The sequence below is a fragment of the Oncorhynchus mykiss genome, chromosome 7 (genome assembly GCF_057628025.1).
Source record: "Oncorhynchus mykiss isolate SJ-2025 chromosome 7, ASM5762802v1, whole genome shotgun sequence".
In the NCBI taxonomy this organism is placed as follows: domain Eukaryota; kingdom Metazoa; phylum Chordata; class Actinopteri; order Salmoniformes; family Salmonidae; genus Oncorhynchus; species Oncorhynchus mykiss.
Window position 1 is genome coordinate 38,805,001 of NC_143028.1, and position 22,500 is coordinate 38,827,500.

The following is a 22,500-nucleotide window of genomic DNA, read 5'->3' on the forward strand; positions in this document are numbered from 1 at the left end:
CTCTCTCTCTCTCTCTCTCTCTCTCTCTCTCTCTCCATTTCTCTTCCCCTTTCCCTCTTATTTTTCTGAGTCTTTTCTCAGTTCTCTCTATTTTTGTGTGAAGCCTAAATAAATTGTGCAAGTCATTTGGTATGTATCTGGTTTGTGTTGTGTGTGTCTTCCTGTTGCATTGTCTAGGTAATTACAGGCCTGCGTGTGTGTGTGTGCATGACAATGAATCATTTCCCGTCATTCAAGATGACACAGCCAGCAAACAGCAAATGACTATACACAAACAGCAGACATCATTCAACACACAACACAGACACATGTAGACAAAGGCTGCAAGCCAAACTGTACTACACACACACACCTGCCTTATTACACACAGACCTGTGTGTCTGCATCGTGTACTGTAACTAGATGATGTCATTCGAAGGCAGTCTACCCTCTAATCAGCAGAGAATGAACATCGAGATGGGAGACTGCAGTGTTGGTGTCTGTCTCTGTGTGTCTGTGTGTGTGTGTGTGTGTGTGTGTGTGTGTGTGTGTGGGAGGGAGGGAGGGAGGGCATAGCTTTCAGACAGAGTTTACAGTCAGACAGATAGTTGTAAATCCCACTTCTCTTTGTGGCTTTGTGAAACTGTCCTCTCAGCTGTAAGCGGCAGAGCAGAGCAGAGCAGAGCAGAGTGGCAGAGAGTTAGTGTCAGACAGTGGCCACACTCACTCAGGCTCAGCAATATGGAAGCTAAAGCCATCCGCTTCATATACAGCAGGGGGTGTAAAGGTAGGACACGAACAACGGTTTATGTGTGTGTGTGTGTGTGTGTGTGTGTGTGTGTGTGTGTGTGTGTGTGTGTGTGTGTGTGTGTACAGTTTTGGGTGTGTGCTTGTGTGAGAGCTGATCGTGTGTGTGTGTTATTTTAAGACTGAGGGGTTCATAGAATCTCAAGCCCTCTTGTCTGCCAGGCAGCTATGAGAGCATAGCATTAGTCTGTCATCTGTCATCCCTAATCCAGTTTCGCATCATGTGTGTGTGTGTCCTCGAGACTTGAAATGCTGCCTTCACATTCGCTCAGGATCCTCTGCTTGGCCTCAGTCTCTCTCTCTATTCAGTGTGTGTGATGCCTTACTCACACACACACACATACACATACATACATACATAGACACACGCGCGCACACACACACACACACACATACATGCATAGACGCACACACACACACACACACACACAGACGCACACACACACACACACACACACACACACACACACACACACACACACACACACACACACACAAACACACACACACATACAAATTAGCCTGTAAAGTTGTAATAAAATAAAGTAGAACAATGTTCTTATAACAACATGAGATGTTTTATTGAAAAGTGAAACACTGTCCACTGCGTCTTCATCCCTGCAATAACTCATCTTTAGCCTAGAAAAACAGGTCGCCTACACAATAACAAAACACAACTTCAGAATAGGATATTTGTTCCATATAGACTATAGAATATAGAATAGACTGTTTGTATGATTTAAAAAAACAAAACAATCTAGGTCTCTCTAATTGAAGTTATACTAGGCATTAACATTTTAATTAGGCCTAATAAATAACAGCTGGGCCAGCCGGTCATGGCTAGTAGGGATCCAGCTTTGTGAAATGAACGTCAGATTTGACTTTTCGTGGCATGGGAGGATAGGCCGGTTCCCTGTGAGAGAGCTTGTTTTACAATGCTCCTGTGAAACGAGGACCGTGCCACACATTTCTGCCCCTGTTCTCTAACCCCTCCCCCCCTCCTCTCTGTAGAGATCCGTGCCCAGCTGGTGGAGCAGTTGAAGTGTCTGGACCAGCAGTGTGAGCTGAGGGTGCAGCTGCTGCAGGACCTGCAGGACTTCTTCAGGAAGAAGGCGGAGGTCGAGATGGACTACAGTCGTAACCTGGAGAAACTGGCCGAGCGGTTCCTTACGAAGACACGCAGCACCAAGGACCACCAGCTCAAGTAAAATACACACGCGCGCACACACAGACGCACACACACTACCACTCTGTCGGTGCTGTTAAGCCAGCCTTGCGTAAGCAGCTTAGTGAACTGATATCATCTGAAGAGGGTTTGACTACAGAGACGGAGAGAGAGAGAGAGAGAGAGAGATCATGACCTGGTCATCTCTGGACAGAGTGAGGTTTTCCCCAACTGACCCAGATGTGTGTGTGTGTGTGTGTCCAGGCAGTGCAGGGTTATCCATAACTCATACACACACAGTAGTGCTGGGCTGGGTGTATGCCTCTTCGTCTGCTTTCTCACCACACTGTTAACGTCAACACTAGGATTTACATTTAAGCAACATTGAATTCAATTTACACTCATTTATTCCTGTGTGTGTGTGTGTGTGTGTGTGTGTGTGTGTGTGTGTGTGTGTGTGTGTGTGTGCCCACGTGGGTACATGTGTCCCGTTGCCAACAATGCCAGGTGGTGATTTTGTGCTCGGTATACTCTGCAGCACCTTGCAGTGTGTAACCTTGCCCAAAAACACGGACACACACACACACACACACACACACACACACACACACACACACACACACACACACACACACAGCAGAACAGTGATTATCTTTCCCAGTGTGACACCTGGTTCTATAATTCCTCCTGTGGTGTGAGAGGAGAGGAGAGGTTGATAGAAGGAGAGAGGAGAGAAGAGGAGGGGAAGAGAGGTGAAGAGAGGGAAGGAGAGAAGGGGAGAAGAGAGGGAAGGAGAGAAGGGGAGAAGAGAGGGATGGAGAGCAGCGGAGAGGAGAGAAGGGGAGGAAAGGAAACGCCCTTCGGGGTCTTTTAATAATAGCAGTTCTCAACACTGTGATATGACAGAGAGAACACATTAATAACATGCATACACAGCCAGTGGATTAGAAGGAAGGAAAGATTGAGGCTCACTGTCGGCGCTGTTTGAGTGTCTCGTGGCCTCCCTCACCAGAGCGTCTGGCCGCTGTCAGATCCTCTTCCTGTCTAAACCCATAATCCTCTGCTGTAATGTGTGGCGGGCCGCTCTGCTCTACGCCGCGCTGAGCTGTGATGGGTTTGGGACGGCCTGCTGACAGTACACGGTGCTAATAGTAAGACTATAGTAATAACAGCACTAGGAGTCATACTAGCAAGCCTGGTACATCCGTCAGTGACTGGGGAAGAAATCGTTACAGTTACATAGCGGGATATTATTTCTGACGATATGTATCGTATCGCTTTGACAATATCGCAATATTATTTTCTGCGCTAGTTGGCTGTACCAGTATTTTCCTTCATATCTTGTTCTCCGTCGTCTTTTTAAATAGGGAAACAATTTGTTTTCAGCACTGTTATTTCCATGACTGATCAAAACTCGTCTTCTCATGACTCTCTCTTGTCCCTCTTCAGCAGACATATGGTGAGGAATCGCAATACGTACAGAATCGTATGAATCGCAATACATACAGAATCGTGTGAATCGCAATACATACAGAATCGTGTGAATCGCAATACATACAGAATTGTGTGAATCGTAATACATACAGAATCGTGTGAATCGCATGAATCGCAATAATTACAGAATCGTGTGAATCGCATGAATCGCAATACATACAGAATCGTGTGAATCGCATGGATCGCAATACATCGTGATACTTATGTATGGTCCTTGGCAATTTCCAGCACTACGGTATGACAGGCCCACACATACGCACCCTCGCGAGTGACTGAGTTGACTGTGTGGACATGGAGACATCTGAAGACATCTTCATTTGAGCCAGTTTTCTACAGCAGGAAAATAATCCTTCAGCAGCAGGAAATGTGAATTATTACGTGGATTCTAGTGAATAGTCCGCTTTTTTTGTCAGGGCTGACACGTTTTCCGTCAGGGCAAATCAAGTCTGACATTTTAAATGACAAACTTTAAAAAGCCTTTTCAAAAGTTCACCCACTATTAAGTTTGCATTTCCTGCCGCGCAGGAAAATTCTCAGCAACAAACGAGTGATCAAATTAACGCCCTGCACCTGTAGGTCTTCAGGGAAAGCAAGCTGCTCTGAACTTGTTTGGCTGACTCGAGCTACACCACTCTCCTCTTCTGCTTTTCTCCTTTCTTTCTCTTTTACTTCCCTTTCTTGTTCCCTTTTCGTTTCACTTCCTCTTTCTTGTTGTCCATCTTGCCGTGTTCCAGCCAGTCACACTCTTCCTGAAACTGATGACCTACTAGACGTACAGGGGGGGACTTTTCCCGGGGAAACACACACGATCCCCGCGTTGTGTTTGTGTGATCAATATCCTGTCTGCTTGTGTCTGGACTTCCAGACTCGATCACACCCCCGCAGAGATTACATGTCTCCTGCGGACAGCACAGCTCCCCTCTCTGATCGATGCTTGGGGCGATCCTCTCCCCTCGGAGGAGGAGTGTGGGGGGAATGGAGGGAGGAGGAGAGGCGAGAATACTACTGTTTCGTCAGCATCTCATATTTGTCTTGCTCTTCTTATCCCCCCCCCCCCCCCCATCCTGCTCTCTCTAACAACTGGGCCCTTAACAGCTCATCTGCTCCAGCTCTGGTGCCACGCTGGAATCTCACATATTTTCCGGTTTTGTGTGTGTGTGTGTGTGTGTGTGTGTGTGTGTGTGTGTGTGTGTGTGTGTGTGTGTGTGTGTGTGTGTGTGTGCGCGTGTGTGGTGATTCCGTGGAGACCCCTGGTATTCCGCCTATTCGCTGGCGGGCAACAGGGGGTTGCGTGGTTTAACCCCGTAGTGACTGGAGCAACAGGGGGTTGAGCAACGGGAGGTTACATGTTTAACCCCATAGTGACTGCTGCCCTGGGTGTTTCTGCGTGTCTGTGGCAACGAGACTGCATGAGCGGAATGTGGAGAGACCACTAACATAGAGAAATGGACCCCAGCTTGCTTCTCTCCTCTCCTATCCTGGCCCCTCCATGTCTCTAATGCTGCAGGAATGTATGACCCACTGGTGGAAGACTTCAACTGGAGGAAACATCCAGGCAGTCCAGCCAAAAGCACAACGTGTGTGTCTGTGTGCGTTTGTGACCATGTGATGTCTTGGGGTCAGAGGTGACCCTGGGAAAACTTTTACATTGCAACCAATGAACGACCTATTAGACTTTTTTAGATTTAGCGTTTGCCCAAATCTGTTTGGAGTGGCAGCCTTGGTGTTGCCATGGTGACATCTGAGTAGAGGGTTAAGGGGTGGTCACATGGCGATAGAGGACACACGCTGGGTTGCGCAACTAGGCGGGATGTCACACTGACTGACTGACTGACTGACTGACTGACTGACTGACAGATACAAACGCAGTGATTACCCAAGCCGTGTTTAGAGTTCTTGTTCCGAATATGTTCAGTTCTGGTTTAATAGTCACTCTGTCCTTTTCACAGCTATTTACCATAAGCTATGATATTACTATCACACAGCCCACAGCCTCCAGTCACATTGACTCGCCCAGTGTTCCCAGTGCCTGGGTCTTACATCTCTAGCGTTACGTCACCATCAACACCAGACTTTCACCCCAGTCAACCTCCCCCTGTCTCGTTCTCCCCCTCAGTCAAAGACATGCTCTGTCTCTCTAACTGTGTGTCTTCGGGGGTCAATACTCTACTTATCCTGGTGTGTGTGTGTGTGTGTGTGTGTGTGTGTGTGTGTGTGTGTGTGTGTGTGTGTGTGTGATATACCAAATCTGTGCTTTAGGGCACAACAGACCACACTCATCCATTTACACTCATTCTGAAATCATTCTGTTTGCAGGATCATCTGAAACACACACACAGACACACACACACACGCACACATACACAAACACACAGACACACACGCACACACACACGCGAACACACACAGACATGCACGCACGCACACACACACACACACACACACACACACACACACACACACACACACACACACACACACATAGGAAGAATGCACTTTAGCATCCAGCAGCATCTCTAACAGGGTTTTTCAGTGCAGTAGGAGAATTACAGTGCAATAGAAGTTTTACAGTGCAGTAGGGTTTTACAGTGCAGTAGGGTTTTACAGTGCAGTAGGGATTTACAGTGCAGTAGGAGTTTTACAGTGCAGTAGGGTTTTACAGTGCAATAGTGTTTTACAGTGCATTAGGGATTTACAGTGCAGTAGGGTTTTACAGTGCAGTAGGGATTTTACAGTGTAGTAAGGGTTTTACAGTGAAGGGGGAGTTTTACTGTGCAGTAGGGTTTTACAGTGCAGTAGGGTTTTTACAGTGTAGTAGGGCTTTTACAGTGCAGTAGGGCTTTACAGTGCAGTAGGGATTTTACAGTGCCGTAGGGGTTTTACAGTGCAGTAGGGATTTTACAGTGTAGTAGGGTTTTACAGTTCAGTAGGGTTTTACAGTGTAGTAGGGTTTTACAGTGTAGTAGGGTTTTACAGTGCAGTAGGGTTTTACAGTGCAGTAGGGTTTTACAGTTCAGTAGGGTTTTACAGTGCAGTAGAGGTTTTACAGTGTAGTAGGGTTTTACAGTGCAGTATGGTTTTTACAGTGTAGTAGGGTTTTACAGTGCAGTAGGGGTTTTACAGTTCAGTAGGGTTTTACAGTGTAGTAGGGTTTTACAGTGTAGTAGGGTTTTACAGTTCAGTAGGGTTTTACAGTGCAGTAGGGGTTTTACAGTTCAGTAGGGTTTTACATTTCAGTAGGGTTTTACAGTGCAGTAGAGGTTTTACAGTGTAGTAGGGTTTTACAGTGCAGTAGGGTTTTTACAGTGTAGTAGGGTTTTACAGTGCAGTAGGGGTTTACTGTGCAGTAGGGTTTTTACAGTGCATTAGGGGTTTTACAGTGCAGTAGGGTTTTTACAGTGCATTATGGGTTTTACATTGCAGTAGGGTTTTACAGTGCAGTAGGGGTTTTACAGTGAAGGGGGAGTTTTACTGTGCAGTAGGGTTTTACAGTGCAGTAGGGTTTTTACAGTGTAGTAGGGCTTTTACAGTGCAGTAGGGCTTTACAGTGCAGTAGGGATTTTACAGTGCCGTAGGGGTTTTACAGTGCAGTAGGGATTTTACAGTGCAGTAGAGGTTTTACAGTGTAGTAGGGTTTTACAGTGCAGTATGGTTTTTACAGTGTAGTAGGGTTTTACAGTGCAGTAGGGGTTTTACAGTTCAGTAGGGTTTTACAGTGTAGTAGGGTTTTACAGTGTAGTAGGGTTTTACAGTTCAGTAGGGTTTTACAGTGCAGTAGGGGTTTTACAGTTCAGTAGGGTTTTACATTTCAGTAGGGTTTTACAGTGCAGTAGAGGTTTTACAGTGTAGTAGGGTTTTACAGTGCAGTAGGGTTTTTACAGTGTAGTAGGGTTTTACAGTGCAGTAGGGGTTTTACTGTGCAGTAGGGTTTTTACAGTGCATTAGGGGTTGTACAGTGCAGTAGGGTTTTTACAGTGCATTATGGGTTTTACATTGCAGTAGGGTTTTACAGTGCAGTAGGGGTTTTACAGTGTAGTAGGGTTTTACAGTTCAGTAGGGGTTTACAGTGTAGTAGGGTTTTACAGTTCAGTAGGGTTTTACAGTGCAGTAGGGATTTTACAGTTCAGTGGGGTTTTACAGTTCAGTAGGGTTTTACAGTGCAGTAGGGATTTTACAGTGCAGTAGGGTTTTACAGTGCAGTAGGGGTTTTACAGTGCAGAAGGGTTAGTACAGTGCAGTAGGGGTTTTACAGTGCAGTAGGGTTTTACAGTGCAGTAGGGGTTTTACAGTGTAGTAGGGTTTTACAGTGCAGTAGGGTTTTTTGCAGTGCAGTAGGGATTTTTACAGTGTAGTAGGGTTTTACAGTGTAGTAGGGTTTTACAGTGCAGTAGGGGTTTTACAGTGCAGTAGGGGTTTTACAGTCCCGTAGGGGTTTTACAGTGTAGTAGGGTTTTACAGTTCAGTAGGGTTTTACAGCTCTCTGCGTCCTCCCCCAACAGGACGGGTAGCCTATCCTCATCAGAGAGGTCTTTGAAACCTTGAATAAGGGTTTCAAATTTGGGAAAAAGACACTCTCTAATTGTTTTATATTTTTTACATTTTGTCAGGAAATGCAGCTCTGTCTCAGGTTCTGCTGTTGTGCAGTGGTTGCACAGCCTTTCCTCTACAGGGAGCCAGGTTTTCCTGTGTCTACCCTTCTCAATGGCAAGGCTGTGCTCACTGAGCCTGTACTTTGTCAAGGTTTTTCTAAGGTTTTGATCAGTAACCATGGTCAAATAGTTAGCCATGGTGTACTGGCGATTTAGGGCCAGATAGTGCTGCATTTTGCTTTGTGCTTGTGTTTGTGTTTCCCAATAATCAATGTAGTTTTGTTTTGACTGTGTTGTAATTTGGTTTATTCTGATTGATTGGATGAACTGGTCCTGAGGCTTCAGTGTGTTAGTAGAACAAGTTTGTGAACTCAGCCCCAGGAACAGCTGGATGAGGGGACTCTTTTCTTTGCTCAGCTCTTGGCATTGCAGGGCTTGGTAGTGATATGAGAGGGGGTCACTGTATTTTAGAGGTTTCCAAAACTTAATAGCTCTTTTTTGAGTTTTAATTATTAGTGGATATTGGCCTAATTCTGCCCTGCATGCATTGTTTGTAGTTTTCCTCTGCACATGTAGGAGAATCTTACAGAACTCTGCATGCAGGGTTTCAATGGGGTGTTTGTCCCATTTGATGAAATCTTGTTTTGCAAGTGGACCCCACACATCGCTGCCATAAAGTGCAATTGGTTCAACGACATATTCAATTAGTTTTAGCCTAATTTTAATGCGCCATCATGCACTAATATATTTTGTCCCCCCACACCAAACGCGATTGCGACACGCAGGTTAAAATATCAAAACAAACTCTGAACCAATTACATTAATTTGGGAACAGGCTGAAAAGCATGAAACAATTATGGCAATTTAGCTAGTTAGCTTGAACTTGCTTGCTAATTTGTCCTATTTAGCTAGCTTACTGTTGCTAGCTAATTTGTCATGGGATATAAACATTGAGTTGTTATTTTACCTGAAATGCACAAGGTCATCTACTCCGACAATTAATCCACACATAAAACGGTCAACCGAATCGTTTCTGGTCATCTCTCCTCCTTCCAGGCATTTTCATCTTTGAACTTATATGGTGATTGGCATCTAAACTTTCATAGTATTACCACGACGACCACGTGGGTATAACCAATGAGGAGATGGCACGTGGGTACCTGCTTCTATAAACCAATGAGGAGATGGGAGAGGCAGGACTTGCAGAGCGATCTGCGTCAGAAATAGGAATGACTTCTATTTTAGCCCTTGGCACCGCAGAGGCTCGTTGACGCGCGCGAGCAGGGTGGGCGCAATAATTGAATAATATAGATTTCTACATTTCTACATTTATTTTGCAGCGCTCACGCACGCGACGCGAGCGGTGTAGTCAGGGTGTGAGACAAGCAGTGTAGTTAAGGTTAGGTTTCAAATCTGATTTTAAGAAGGTAAACTGTACAAATAGACAGGGTTTATGACTTGGTGGCTGTGGTAACTAGTGACTACCCAGAAACATCCCTAGAACTACACATTCCGCTCTTGCTTAATGCGCTCAAATTTGGTCTTCTGTTGTGATTTATGCGTTGGCATGGATTCAGAACATCCATTTCTGTTGTTTCTCTGTGTACAATTGAGAATAAAAAAAACAGAAGGAAAATAACAAAAACCAGGAAAAATAAAACCGAGAGAACAGAATATCATTTTTTGGGGCCCCCTTGTAGTTGTTTATGAACCATTATTTGACCAGGTATATTGACAGAAAACACATCTCTTGTACACCAAGGACCCAGGGAAGAGTTGCAGGGTAGAGAGGAGAAGAATGCGCTATAAAAAAGAAATACGTAGCTTGCGACATGATACCGTTTTTTTATTTTCAAGTATCTGTCATGGTAGAAAAGTGTCCTCTACACACACTTACAAACTGCTCTCCAATCTCCATTTATCTGGGCACGCGCACCACACACACACACACACACATGCGCACCCACACACACATAGGAGTGTGTGTGGAGTTTTACAGTGCAGTCAGTGAAGTCTATTAGACTTTTAGAGTTGGCGTTTGGCCACATCTCATGCCAGTGTGGCTGTATAGAATGTGTAACGATGATACTCTCTACCTCATTCTATGTCTGAGTGTTCCCTCTCAGCGTGACTGGGATGGGCTTTCTGAGAAGGCTTCCCTCTAGTACAGAGACACACCAGACACACACACACAGACACACACGTGTCCAACTGTCTCTGGTTGCGACAGCCACATCTCAGCTGAAACCCCCCAGTAAACCCACTGCCCTCACTGACACACACGCACACACACACACACACACACACACACACACACACACACACACACACACACACACACACACACACACACACACACACACACACACACACACACACACACACACACACACACACAAACGGATAGTGGGTTTCTAAGCTCTGGGTTGCTGATGGAAAGGTCTCAGGAATACCAGAGCGGGCAGCTGAGGAGATGGGTGTCTGGGGGTGCGAGCCCTTCTGTGTGGTGTGTGTATGCATGGTTGATGTACTTGGGTTTACAATTAGTTTATGCTGCTGAGCCCTGGGGCCCGACGTCGAGGGTCAAGGTCTTCAGGGGATGTGAGTAAGCGTCAATAGATTTTTATTCTGTAGCAGAGTGGCATGCTGCTCTGACCAGTCTAACTCAGAAGTAAGCCTCAGGCCTTTTAAGACATATTTCAATAAAGTCTCTCTCTCTCTCTTTCTCTCTCTCTCTCTCTCTCTCTCTCTCTCTCTCTCTCTCTCTCTCTCTCTCTCTCTCTCTCTCTCTCTCTCTCTCTCTCTCTCTTTCACATTTGTATATTTTTTCCTTCTATCTTTGGTGCTTTCATTGAGAGGAGTGATAATGAAATCATGTTGGGTTTTGATGCATAATGCCCTGGTATACAAGTGCTGAACACTTTGAATACTGATGCAGCTTGTGGTATCAATTCTCCTTCTGTCTCTCCGTGCAGGAAGGAGCAGAGTGTGCTGTCTCCAGTCAACTGTTGGAACCTGCTGTTGACTCAGGTGAAGAGAGAGAGCCGAGACCACGCGACCCTCTCTGACCTCTACCTCAACAACATCATACCGCGCTTCGCCCAGGTCAGCGAGGACTCCGGACGACTCTTCAAAAAGGTAACACGCACGGGAGCGCACGTCCCACACACAGAGGCGCACCACACCACCCACACACAATATAACACACACAACTCTGTGATCTCTTCAGCCATGCAGATGTTATCTCCCCCTGACAAATACTTTATCTCCCTCCCTCCTTGCCTTCTTCCCTGCCCCCCCCCCCTCTCTGCCCCCCCTGCCTCCCCCACACCATTAGCCCTGTATTGATGTTGTTGCAAGTTTAATTGTCACGTGCAAAAGTACTGTATTTCTTGCAAGCTCTTTCCCGACAATGCAGTAAACAATATCCTTAAAAAAAATGTTTTATAATAAAATAAAATTGAATAAGAAGAACACAAGAAAGTAAGTAAGTTATATACAGGGTCAATTCCAGGGTCAGTTCCAATACCATATTTACAATACTGAAGTGGTAGGTGTAGATATGTATAGGTGACTAGGCATCAGGCTATATGATAAACAGAGTAGCAGCAGCATATATAATGATTGTGTGTGTGTGTGTGTGTGTTCGTGCATACGTGAGAGCGTTAGAGTGTGATCTGCCAAGCATTCAGAGCTGTAGCCAGCAGCCTCCTATGGAAAGCTCATTATCTTGTCCTCCCAGCCTCGTCTCTGTCCCCCTCTCCTCCTCCAGCCTCCCTCGCCTCCCAATGGCTCAGTGTCACTGCGTGATTTGCAAGCACACCTTCAGGCATTAACCTACAGTACACAGAGAGGAGAGGAGAGGAGAGGAGAGGAGAGGAGAGGAGAGGAGAGGAGAGGAGAGGAGCGGAGCTGTTCAGGAGGCTGTTGGTTACAGTTGTGTTGCTCCGGTACTGCTTGGCATGCGGAAGCAGAGAGCACACGGCTTGGGTGGCTGGAGTCTTTAACCATTTTCCGGACCTTCCTTTCACACCGCCTGGTATGAAGGTCCTGGATGGCAGGGAGCTCGGCCCAAACAGACCCCGTGCTGGTTCGGATCGACGTGTAGCATATTCAAAACTTTATAGTCTATTGTTTTATTGGTTTTAACTCTCCTAAAACAACAATATTCGACCTCAACGCTGTCGGATATTTGAGCGCCAAACGCCTCAGGGAATTGCATGTGCATAGGCCTATAGACTTAGGAGTCCACTGTATGATATATAACATCATTTATATTCAAGGAGACAAGCTTTAGGCCTAGATAGAGATATGCCGGCGCCGTGTTCCCCACATCGTCATGGATTTCTTTATAACTGTCAGGCTACTACTGCCGTACGGTAGTACCTGGCAGTCTGTGGAGATATGGGCTTGGGAACCATGTGTGGTTAGGCAAAAAAATGGGACATGGTAAGTCTATGGAACAGACTGATACATATGCCAGAACAGAATCACACAAAAAACAGTGTTAGACTGGGACTCTAATAATAACTATCCGTGGGCTATCTTTTTTTTTTTTGTGAAACTGATTTTCAGTATATATTAAAGCTGGCACGGTATATGGCCAATATACCATGGGTAAGGGCTGTTCTTAGGCCGGATGCAGCCCACGGATACACAAACCCCCAAAGTGCCTTATTGATATTATATACTGCTTACCAACGTAATTAGAACAGTTAAAACACATGTTTTGTCATACCCGTGGTATATGGTCTCATATTCCACGGCTTTCAGCCGGTCACCGTTCAGGCCTTGAACCACCCAGTTTATAATCAGTAACAAATTACCATGTGGTGTTAACCAAATCAAGGACAAGCTTTTTCTGATCCACGAGGAAAAATGGGCAGTTGATGTTCGGGTTTAAACCTAAACTTAGAATGTACACTCTCATCAAAGAGAACTACAGAACCATTATGTCTGCCTGGACCTAATGAAAAAACTAAGGGCAGTTTGAGCACAAGTCTGATCGTGCCCCCTCCCTCTGGCTATAGAGATGGGTAGATTGAACAGAGTGCCTGAAGAGGAGAGAATTTGCCTGCTTGTGTGATCTTGGGGAAATCGAAAACAAAATCAATTTAGTGTTTTCTTGCCCTCTGTATGATGATCTCTTTTGTAACATTTTTGGCGATACGCCTGGAGTATTCTGGTAAAGGGGCGAGCAGAGGCTTGACATTTTTTTTTTGTTCACTTCTTTTCCCCTACATTACCAACACTCCCAACATTACCAACACTGAGATTGCTCAGTTTGTTCACAGTGACTGGAGAAGGAGGAGAAATTGACTTTTTTTTGGTCAAATGTTATTTTGTTCTGTAGTGTCCGGGGGCTGGGCACCGGTCGGTGTATGACACTTAAATAAATCATATCAATGATACGCAGATGTAGGCATAGAGAAGGAGGCGAATTGGTACATTTTCTATCAGAATATGTTTTTTTAGAAAGATACATACTACATTGTTAGATTAAAGGAGTAGCTCTAGAACATTCTCCGTCACCTCATGTTCAACTGTCAAGAGTCAGGTGGAATGCCGGTGTGCACTGCAGTGGCTCGACCTTGTAATTGCCATACCACGGCAAACTTTAACAATAATGTCGTAACTTTATTAGGGTAATATCAAAGTACGTCAAGTCATTGTTTATAGGGGAAATAAGACCAGGTTATTATATTGCAGCATTAAATTCAGTTTTGAATCTTGTCCTCTTTGGTTTGAATGCGAATAGCATATTAGGCCGACCAGTAATTCTATTGTATTGCGACAAACACAACATTGTAGCTGGAACTTAATATGGCCAATGAAAACGGCTCCACAGAATGAAACCCTAAAAAAAGTTTTGAACAGGCTTAATTACATTGCAGCAATTACCAATAAAGGCGATTGGCTACCGTAGGCCAACCCAACAAAGGCTATTCAATCAATCAATCAAATTTATTTTATATAGCCCTTCGTACATCAGCTGATATCTCAAAGTGCTGTACAGAAACCCAGCCTAAAACCCCAAACAGCAAGCAATGCAGGTGAAGAAGCACGGTGGCTAGGAAAAACTCCCTAGAAAGGCCAAAACCTAGGAAGAAACCTAGAGAGGAACCAGGCTATGTGGGGTGGCCAGTCCTCTTCTGGCTGTGCCGGGTGGAGATTATAACAAAACATGGTCAAGATGTTCAAATGTTCATAAATGACCAGCATGGTCGAATAATAATAAGGCAGAATAGTTGAAACTGGAGCAGCAACACAGTCAGGTGGACTGGGGACATCAAGGAGTCATCATGTCAGGTATTCCTGGGGCATGGTCCTAGGGCTCAGGTCTGGAGCAGCAGCACAGCCAGGTGGACTGGGGACAGCAAGGAGTCATCATGTCTATTGGCTACAGTAGGCCAACCCAACAAAGGACAGCAATAGGCTAATGCTACTTCTTTTATAACAGGCCTACTTTTAATCTTAAACAAAATACCAAGGAACAAAAATGTAAAAACTGTTAGAACTTTAATTTAGCCAACAAAAAATCACTTTTTGCATAGGCTATTTACAGAACTTTATATATATATATATAAAAAGTTATATAATAAGTATGAAAATAAAATAACCAAAGTATAAGGGATGTTGGGGGTATAAGTGGTGTTGGGGGTATAGGGGGTGTTGGGATGTTGGGTGTATAAGGAGTGTTGGAATGTTGGGGGTGTTGGGATGTTGGGGGTGTAAGGGGTGTTGGGTTTTGGGGTTATCAGAAGTATAGGAAGTGTTGGGAGTGCCAGGGGTGTAGGGGGTGTTGGGATGTTGGGGGGTATCAGAAGTATAGGGAGTGTTGGGAGTGTTGGTAATGTTGGGAGTGCCAGGGGTGTAGGGGGCGTTGGGATGTTGGGGGATATCAGAAGTATAGGAAGTGTTGGGAGTGTTGTTAATGTTGGGAGTGCCAGGGGTGTAGGGCGTGTTGGTAATGTTGGGAGTGTTGGTAATGTTGGGAGTGTTGGTAATGTTGGGAGTGCCAGCGGTGTAGGGAGTGTTGGTAATGTTGGGAGTGTTGGTAATGTTGGGAGTGTTGTTAATGTTGGGAGTGCCAGGGGTGTAGGGAGTGTTGGTAATGTTGGGAGTGTTGGTAATGTTGGGAGTGTTGTTAATGTTGGAAGTGCCAGGGGTGTAGGTAGTGTTGTTAATGTTGGGAGTGCCAGAGGTGTAGGTAGTGTTGGTAATGTTGGGAGTGTTGTTAATGTTGGGAGTGCCAGGGGTGTAGGGCGTGTTGGTAATGTTGGGAGTGTTGGTAATGTTGGGAGTGCCAGGGGTGTAGGGAGTGTTGGTAATGTTGGGAGTGTTGGTAATGTTGGGAGTGTTGGTAATGTTGGGAGTGCCAGGGGTGTAGGTAGTGTTGGTAATGTTGGGAGTGTTGGTAATGTTGGGAGTGCCAGGGGTGTATGTAGTGTTGGTAATGTTGGGAGTGTTGGTAATGTTGGGAGTGTTGGTAATGTTGGGAGTGCCAGGGGTGTAGGGGGTGTTGCTGCAGCTTCTGTTGGTCTGACTGAGTGGAAGCTTTAGAGTGAGCCAAGCCAATCACTCTGTGGAATATCTCATCAAAACACAGATTTCCTATAAACAAGTACACACACCAAGGCGGATTATTTCCAAATCTTTGTTGTTTTATTTTGGCAATGGAACTCTTTCCCACAATGGCTAATTAACTAGATAATTGGTTAAATGAAACAAAACCAGTCAGTGACATGAAAGCCAGTGGAACCAGAGGCTACAGGTCTACAGTCACACACACACACACACACACACACACACACACACACACACACACACACACACACACACACACACACACACACAGAGAGAGTACGGCTTTGGCAAGTAGTGCAGATACTGCTCAGCGGGGTGTGTGTGGGTGATGTTGTGAGAGGAAGCTGCTCATCTGTGTGTGTGTGAGAGAGAGAAACGAAATGCTCTAATGAGTGTTCAGTGCACTTATTTAAAGTGTGAACATTTCAAACGGTCCAAATTGTCCCCCGAGGCCTGAATCGGACACGTCTGCACGGACTGAGGAGAAAGTGCTGATCTATTGGCTTCCGTTTTCTTCTAACATATCTTCCCTCTCTCCATATCTCTTCTCACATTTCTCCATCAGGGAAGACCGACTGTTTGGAAGGAGACGAGAGGGCTAGGGGTTAGGGGTCAGGGGTCTTGTGTCTGATGGATGGCCGTGTTTTGCCGTGGCAGATTGCTTTTTGATTGGCTATCGTTTGGCTATATGTCACTCGACGGACACTTAAGCCCTCCGATCAATCAACGGGGTTTAGAGAGGGGGAGGAGAGGGACTCTGCTCAATGTCCTTTGGCACTGTCTCCCCTGCTCTCCACCTCCCTTTACCCACTCTCTAATCTCTCTTTCCCTACCCTTCCTCCATCCATCTCTCCCCCTTTCATCCTAAACGACCCCTCTTGGAATTCTATACTCCATTCTTATAGGTGGGGGCTCCCGTGTGGCGCAGTGGTCTAAGGCACTGCATCTCAGTGCTGAGGAGTCACCACAGACGCCCTGGTGTGAACCCAGGCTGTATCACAACCGGCCGTGATTGGGAGTCCCATAGGGCGGCGCACAATTGGCCCAGCGTCGCCCGGGTTCGGCCGGTGTAGGCCGTCATTATAGATAAGAATGGGTTCTTAACTGACTTGCCTAGTTAAATAAAGCTGAAATAGAATAAACAATATTCTCTCCTCATCCCTCGCCTTTCTCCCCTGTTCTTCCCCATCTCCCCCTCACCTCTTGTCTGTGGGATAATCCCTGAACACGTGTTTGTGATTGTTTTATTTATTTGTACAATCTGTTACTCCGTCTCTCTCTCTCTTTTCCTGTCTCCTTCGCCCTTTCTCTTTGTCGCTATCTCTCCCTCTCAATCTTTCTCTGTCTCTTTCTCTCTCTCTCTCTTGCTCACCATCTCTGTCTCTTAGACGTCATCTCTGTTCAGGTCTCATGCCGTAGCTGGTCTCAGGTCTCGTCTTGGCACTTAATTTGCACCTCTGACTGCTTCATCCTCCAGGACACACGCGCTCACATACACCCTGCCAACTGCTGCAATTTCACAATCAGGAGTGAAGGCTTAAAGTCAGAACTAAATTGATTTCTCTAACCTTAGCAAGCCCAGAATCATAGCCAGCAGCATACTACCCTGCATCCCACTGAGGCAAAGGTGGAGTCATGCATCCTCACAAACATGACCCGCTTAATCACGGTCCTTAACACCCGCCAGCCAGCCACACCAATGTGTTGGAGGAAACATTGTTCAACTGGCGACCGGGGTCAGCCTGCAGGCACCCAGCCCGCCACAAGGAGTCGCTAAAGCGCGATGAGCCAAGTAAAGCCCCACAGGACAAACCCTCCCCTAACGGCGCGATGCTGGGCCAATTATGCGCCGTCCTATGGGACTCCCGGAATGAACCCGGGTCTGTAGTAACCGCCTCTAGCACTGCGATGCAGTGCCTTAGACCACTGCGTCACTCGGGAGGCCCCGCCAATGCCACTGTTTTTAATCTCCTTATCAAATCATATCTGGGTATCAACTAAGTGCCTTACTGTGGTTGTTTTTAATAGAAATGGTACAAAATAAACAAAAAGAGCAATTTCTCAAGCAAGAATTTTGTTAGGACTTTTCTGGGAGTGGTCTGAGTGGTCTGTTATTGGCAGAGAGGTTTGGAACTCTCTTTCTTATTGGTCTATTAGCACATTTTCTGCCTGGTGATGTCACCAGACTGGCCAACACTCTATCCCACCAAAACAGGCTTAACTTTCAAACAGCTCTTACATGCTTAACTTAAAATGGCATTATCATCGTTTTAACAATTTCACAGTATTATTCCAACCTCATAGTGTGGAAATATATATAGGCCTGAAACAGAGGAAAATCACGTTTTTGACGACACTGGGTTTTTCAAAATCCCATGGCACTTATCATAAGAGTAGGTGTGTTAACCCCGGTGTTCTGGTCAAATTCCCAATTGGCATATATGACTCCTCACCTCTCCACCATGATAGCTGATGTGTGGTGAGCGTTCTGCCACAATATGGTTGCAGTGCATCACCAACGCGGGTGCTACACATTGGTGGTGGAAGAGTTGAGAATGGCCCCTCACTATGTAAAGCGCTTTGAGCACCTACTGTAGGTGGAAAGGCACTATACTGAATAAATACAACGTATTATTATTATTATAGTATTTAATCTGTCTATGCAGACTAGGTAAGACCTGGGCCGAACACCCCCTGTATTTTGGTTAGCGCACCAGGTGGTGCTGAAGGTTAGTTAAGACCTGGGCCGAACACCGCCTGTATTTTGGTTAGCGCACCAGGTGGTGCTGAAGGTTAGTTAAGACCTGGGCCGAACACCGCCTGTATTTTGGTTAGCGCACCAGGTGGTGCAGAAGGTTAGGTAAGACCTGGGCCGAACACCCCCTGTATTTTGGTTAGCGCACCAGGTGGCGCTGAAGGTTAGGTAAGACCTGGGCCGAACACCCCCTGTATTGTGGTTAGCGCACCAGGTGGTGCTGAAGGTTAGAAGTGGGGATGGCAGGTAAGGTAGGAGAGGGGACTCAATCAACGGTATTTTTTCTCTGCCTCTGTCGTCCCTTCCCCCTGCCCCGACGATCACATACGTTGTTCACCCTACGGGGAGTTGAGATGTCGCGGCGTGTCGCGTTCCCTCCTCCAAGAGGCGTAGGTAACAGAAGCTTTCCACCCAGCACACATTAGAGGTGAGCGGAAACCACATTTTAACACTCAGCCAACTCCAAAGCACAGCCCACTAGTGAGGAGCTTTCTCCGTGCAGAATCATTTGTCACCTGCAGCCCGTGTGGAGCCTGGTAGCACCCTCATCACTCCATGTCCTCCCTCCTCTTCCCTCGCTCCATCCCCTCCTGTATCCCTCCCCCCACTGTCCTTCGCTGTATCTCCCCTCATCCGCACATTATTTATAATGGAGCCGAGGCCTCAACCCCCACATCCATCAGGTAACACACACAACATCATTCATCTCACCCGGCAGTCCCCCCCCCCCAACCCCCTGGGTATCATGCTCCTGACTAATAGAGAGGGGGGGGGGGGGGACAGTGGGTTATATGGATGGATGGATGGAGGACAGTTGCGGGCTGGTTGGACTTTAGATGGATTTATCTTGTTCATGTTATTGACGAGGGTACGTCTGTAATCACAGAGGAGAGACAGCCTTGTTCATCGTGTTCCTGTGTCTCTGTGTGTCTCCGCAGAGTAAGGAGGTCGGCGTTCAGCTTCACGAGGATCTGATGAAGGTTCTGAACGAGCTCTACACGGTAAGGCTGTCTTCTCACACACCAGGGAGAGATCCCCTACTGGGAGGGAGAAAAGGAACCATGCGACCATGTCCAGGCCAGTAGCAGCAGACTAATAGTGTAATTGCACAGTGAGAGACTCCACTAGACAGAAATAGAGTCAGCCTGGCACACACACACACACACACACACACACACACACACACGCACACACACACACCGACACACACACGTATACTCAGCCTGCTTCTCAGACATACGAGGTGGGAAGAGAGGACTTGGCTTAACGCCTGCCTCAGTACTTGACGGAGTCTGATAGATAGAAGGTGTTACGTGAGGTGCAGATGATGAGATCTCTAAATCACCTCTGATATCAAACACCTTTGTTCGAACGTATCCTTCTAATAGACATAGCAGTGATTCTGTGCAGTGCCTAGCTCAGGCCGGCCCTTGTGAAGCAGCAGCGCCACTCGGCCTGACGGTTTAAAGAGGGAAATGTAATGATGGGGTCCACCCATGTTTCCCCTTTAAGTGGTCAGTGTTTAGTGCTGACACTGCACACAGGTGTGTGTGGGTCATTCCCTGGAAGAATTGCGTGTGGGAGAGGGGGGGGGAGATAGTAAGTGTGTATGCTTGTGTGTGGGTCATTCCTTGGCAGTGATGTGGGAAGCCAGCGCTCCACGCCTCTTGGTAATGCTAGGCCTCATTCCTGACAATCCACTGTCCTGCCTGCCAGCCATGCTTCTCAAGGGTGTGTGTGTATGTGATACACACACATTCGCTCTCTCTCTCTATCCCCCTTTCTATTTTCTCTCTCTCTCTCTCTCTCTCTCGCTCTTTCTCTCTCTCTCTCTCTCTCTCTCTCTCTCTCTCTCCCCCCTCTATCTCTCTCCCACTCTCCCCCTCTCTCCCAACTCTCCCCTCTCTCTCTATCTCTCTCTCTCCCCCTCTCTCTCCCCTCTCCCCCTCTCTCTCTCTCTCTCTCTCTCGCTCTTTCTCTCTCTCTCTCTCTCTCTCTCTCTCTCTCCCCCCTCTATCTCTCTCCCACTCTCCCCCTCTCTCCCCCCTCTCCCCTCTCTCTATATCTCTCTTTCTCCCCCTCTCTCTCTCGCTCGCTCCCCTCTCTCTCTCTCTCTCTCTCTCTACCTCTCTAACACTGCTCCGCTCGTCCCTGTGTACTGTAGGTGATGAAGACATACCACATGTACAACACAGACAGTATCAGCTCTGAGAACAAACTGAAGGATGCAGAAAAACAGGAGGAGAAGCAGATGGGGCGTTCTGGTCGCCAGGACGACAGACAGACTCCCAGGTCACCTGACACACTGGCCAGCGTCAAGACTGAGGAGAAACATGTCCGACGCTCCTCGGTCAAGAAGATAGAGAAGATGAAGGAGAAGGTAGAGAGAGAGAGAGAGAGAGAGTGTGTGTGTGTGTGCACGCAGGGTCAAGGATATGATAGCAGCCCTGTCTGAGTCTGAGACCCTGACACCCCTACTGACAGGTTGGCTGACGATGCAGCTCACACAGCACAGCCCATTATAGTGTGTGTGTGTGTGTGTGTGTGTGTGTGTGTGTGTGTGTGTGTGTGTGTGCGCCTGCAGCCTGTGTGTATATGCATGTGTATGCTTGCATGTGTGTGTTATTCAATAAGGATGTATGAGTGTATAGCAGAATGCTTTACTACAGCTGGGCTCTGTCAGAGTGACCCTACTCTTATAGCTAGCTCCATCACCAATATAGACCATGTTCTCTCTCCCTCTGTCCACTCTCTCTCTCTCTCACCTCTCTCTCTCTCTCTCTCTCTCTCTCTCTCTCTTGCTCTCGCTCTTTATTCCCCCTCTCTCTCCTCCTCCTCTCTCTCTGCCCCTCTCTCTCTCTATCCCTCTCTCTCTCTCTCTCTCTCTCTCACTCTCTCTCTCTATCCTGTTCTCTCTCTCTCTTTCCCCCTCTCTCTCTCTCTTTCCACCTCTCTATCTCTTCCCCCCTCCCCCCTCTCTCTCTCTCTCTCTCTCTGTCTCTCTCTCTGTCTCCCTCTCAGAGGCAGGCTAAGTACACAGAGAACAAGCTGAAAGCGGTCAAGGCGAGGAATGAATACCTGCTGGCTCTGGAGGCCACCAACAGCTGTGTGTTCAAATACTACATCCACGACCTTTCTGATATCATAGACGTGAGTACACACACACACACACACACACACACGCCCACCATAAAACAACGTGCCCACACACACACACACCACAAAACAACACACAAACCTGTTGGACATGGTCAAATAGGAACTCCAGCAGGGAGTCTTTCTGAGGGCCAGGGAACAAGTCATTATGTAGCCCAACCTATCCCCTCCCTCATTTCATCCCCCTCCTCCCCCCTCACCCTGCGGCAGGTAGACCAGTGGCCAGCCATTTCCTTTCAACAGACCGACTACATCCCCCATCCTTCCTCGTCCCTTCTTTCTTACTGGCAGGGCTCCCCTCTCTACAGCCTCCTCCCTCCTCTCTTCCCTGGCGCTTAACGAGGGAAAGTATTCAGACCCCTTGACTTTCTCCACATTTTGTTATGTTACAGCCTTATTCTAAAATTGATTGGGAAAAAATTCCCTCATCAATCTAAACACAATATTGACGAAGCTAAAAAAAAAACTGAAATACAATTGATTGGACATGATTTGGAAAGGCACACACCTGTCTATATAAGGTCCCACAGTTGACATGCATGTCAGAGCAAAAACCAAGTAATGAGGTCGAAGGAATTATCCGTAGAGCTCCGAGACAGTGTCGATTGTGTCGAGGCACAGATCTGGGGAAGGGTACCAAAACATTTCTGTACCATTGAAGGTCCCCAAGAACACGAGCCCTTCATCATTCTCAAATTGAAGAAGTGTGGAACCACCAAGACTCTTCATAGAGCTGGCTGCCTGGCCAAACTGAGCAATCGGGGGAGAGGAGCCTTGGTCAGGGAGGTGACCAGGAACTCGAGGGTCACTCTGACAGAGCTCCAGAGTTCCTCTGTGGAGATGGGAGAACCCTCCAGAAGGACAGCCATCTCTCCAGCACTCCACCAATAAGGTTTTATGGTAGAGTGGCCAGACGGAAGTCACAACTCAGTAAAAGGCACATGACAGCCCGCAGTTTGCCAAAAGGC

At 46.8% G+C, this 22,500-nt stretch overlaps 1 protein-coding gene across 4 annotated transcripts in view; it reads left to right on the top strand.

Annotated features, from left to right (window-relative positions):
• Positions 1-22,500, top strand: part of LOC110527111 (SLIT-ROBO Rho GTPase-activating protein 2) — a 123,502-nt gene that overhangs the window by 73,475 nt on the left and 27,527 nt on the right. For 2 of the 4 annotated variants that reach the window (XM_036983320.2, XM_036983321.2), the window contains exons 2-6: positions 1,798-1,990; positions 11,010-11,172; positions 19,315-19,377; positions 20,541-20,756; positions 21,398-21,526. In XM_036983320.2, the coding sequence (XP_036839215.1) occupies positions 1,798-1,990; positions 11,010-11,172; positions 19,315-19,377; positions 20,541-20,756; positions 21,398-21,526 (764 nt within the window). Of the gene's footprint in view, positions 1-576; positions 767-1,797; positions 1,991-11,009; positions 11,173-19,314; positions 19,378-20,540; positions 20,757-21,397; positions 21,527-22,500 lie in introns of those variants that run through there. The other 2 variants (XM_036983322.2, XM_090240909.1) reach the window with 2 other exon arrangements.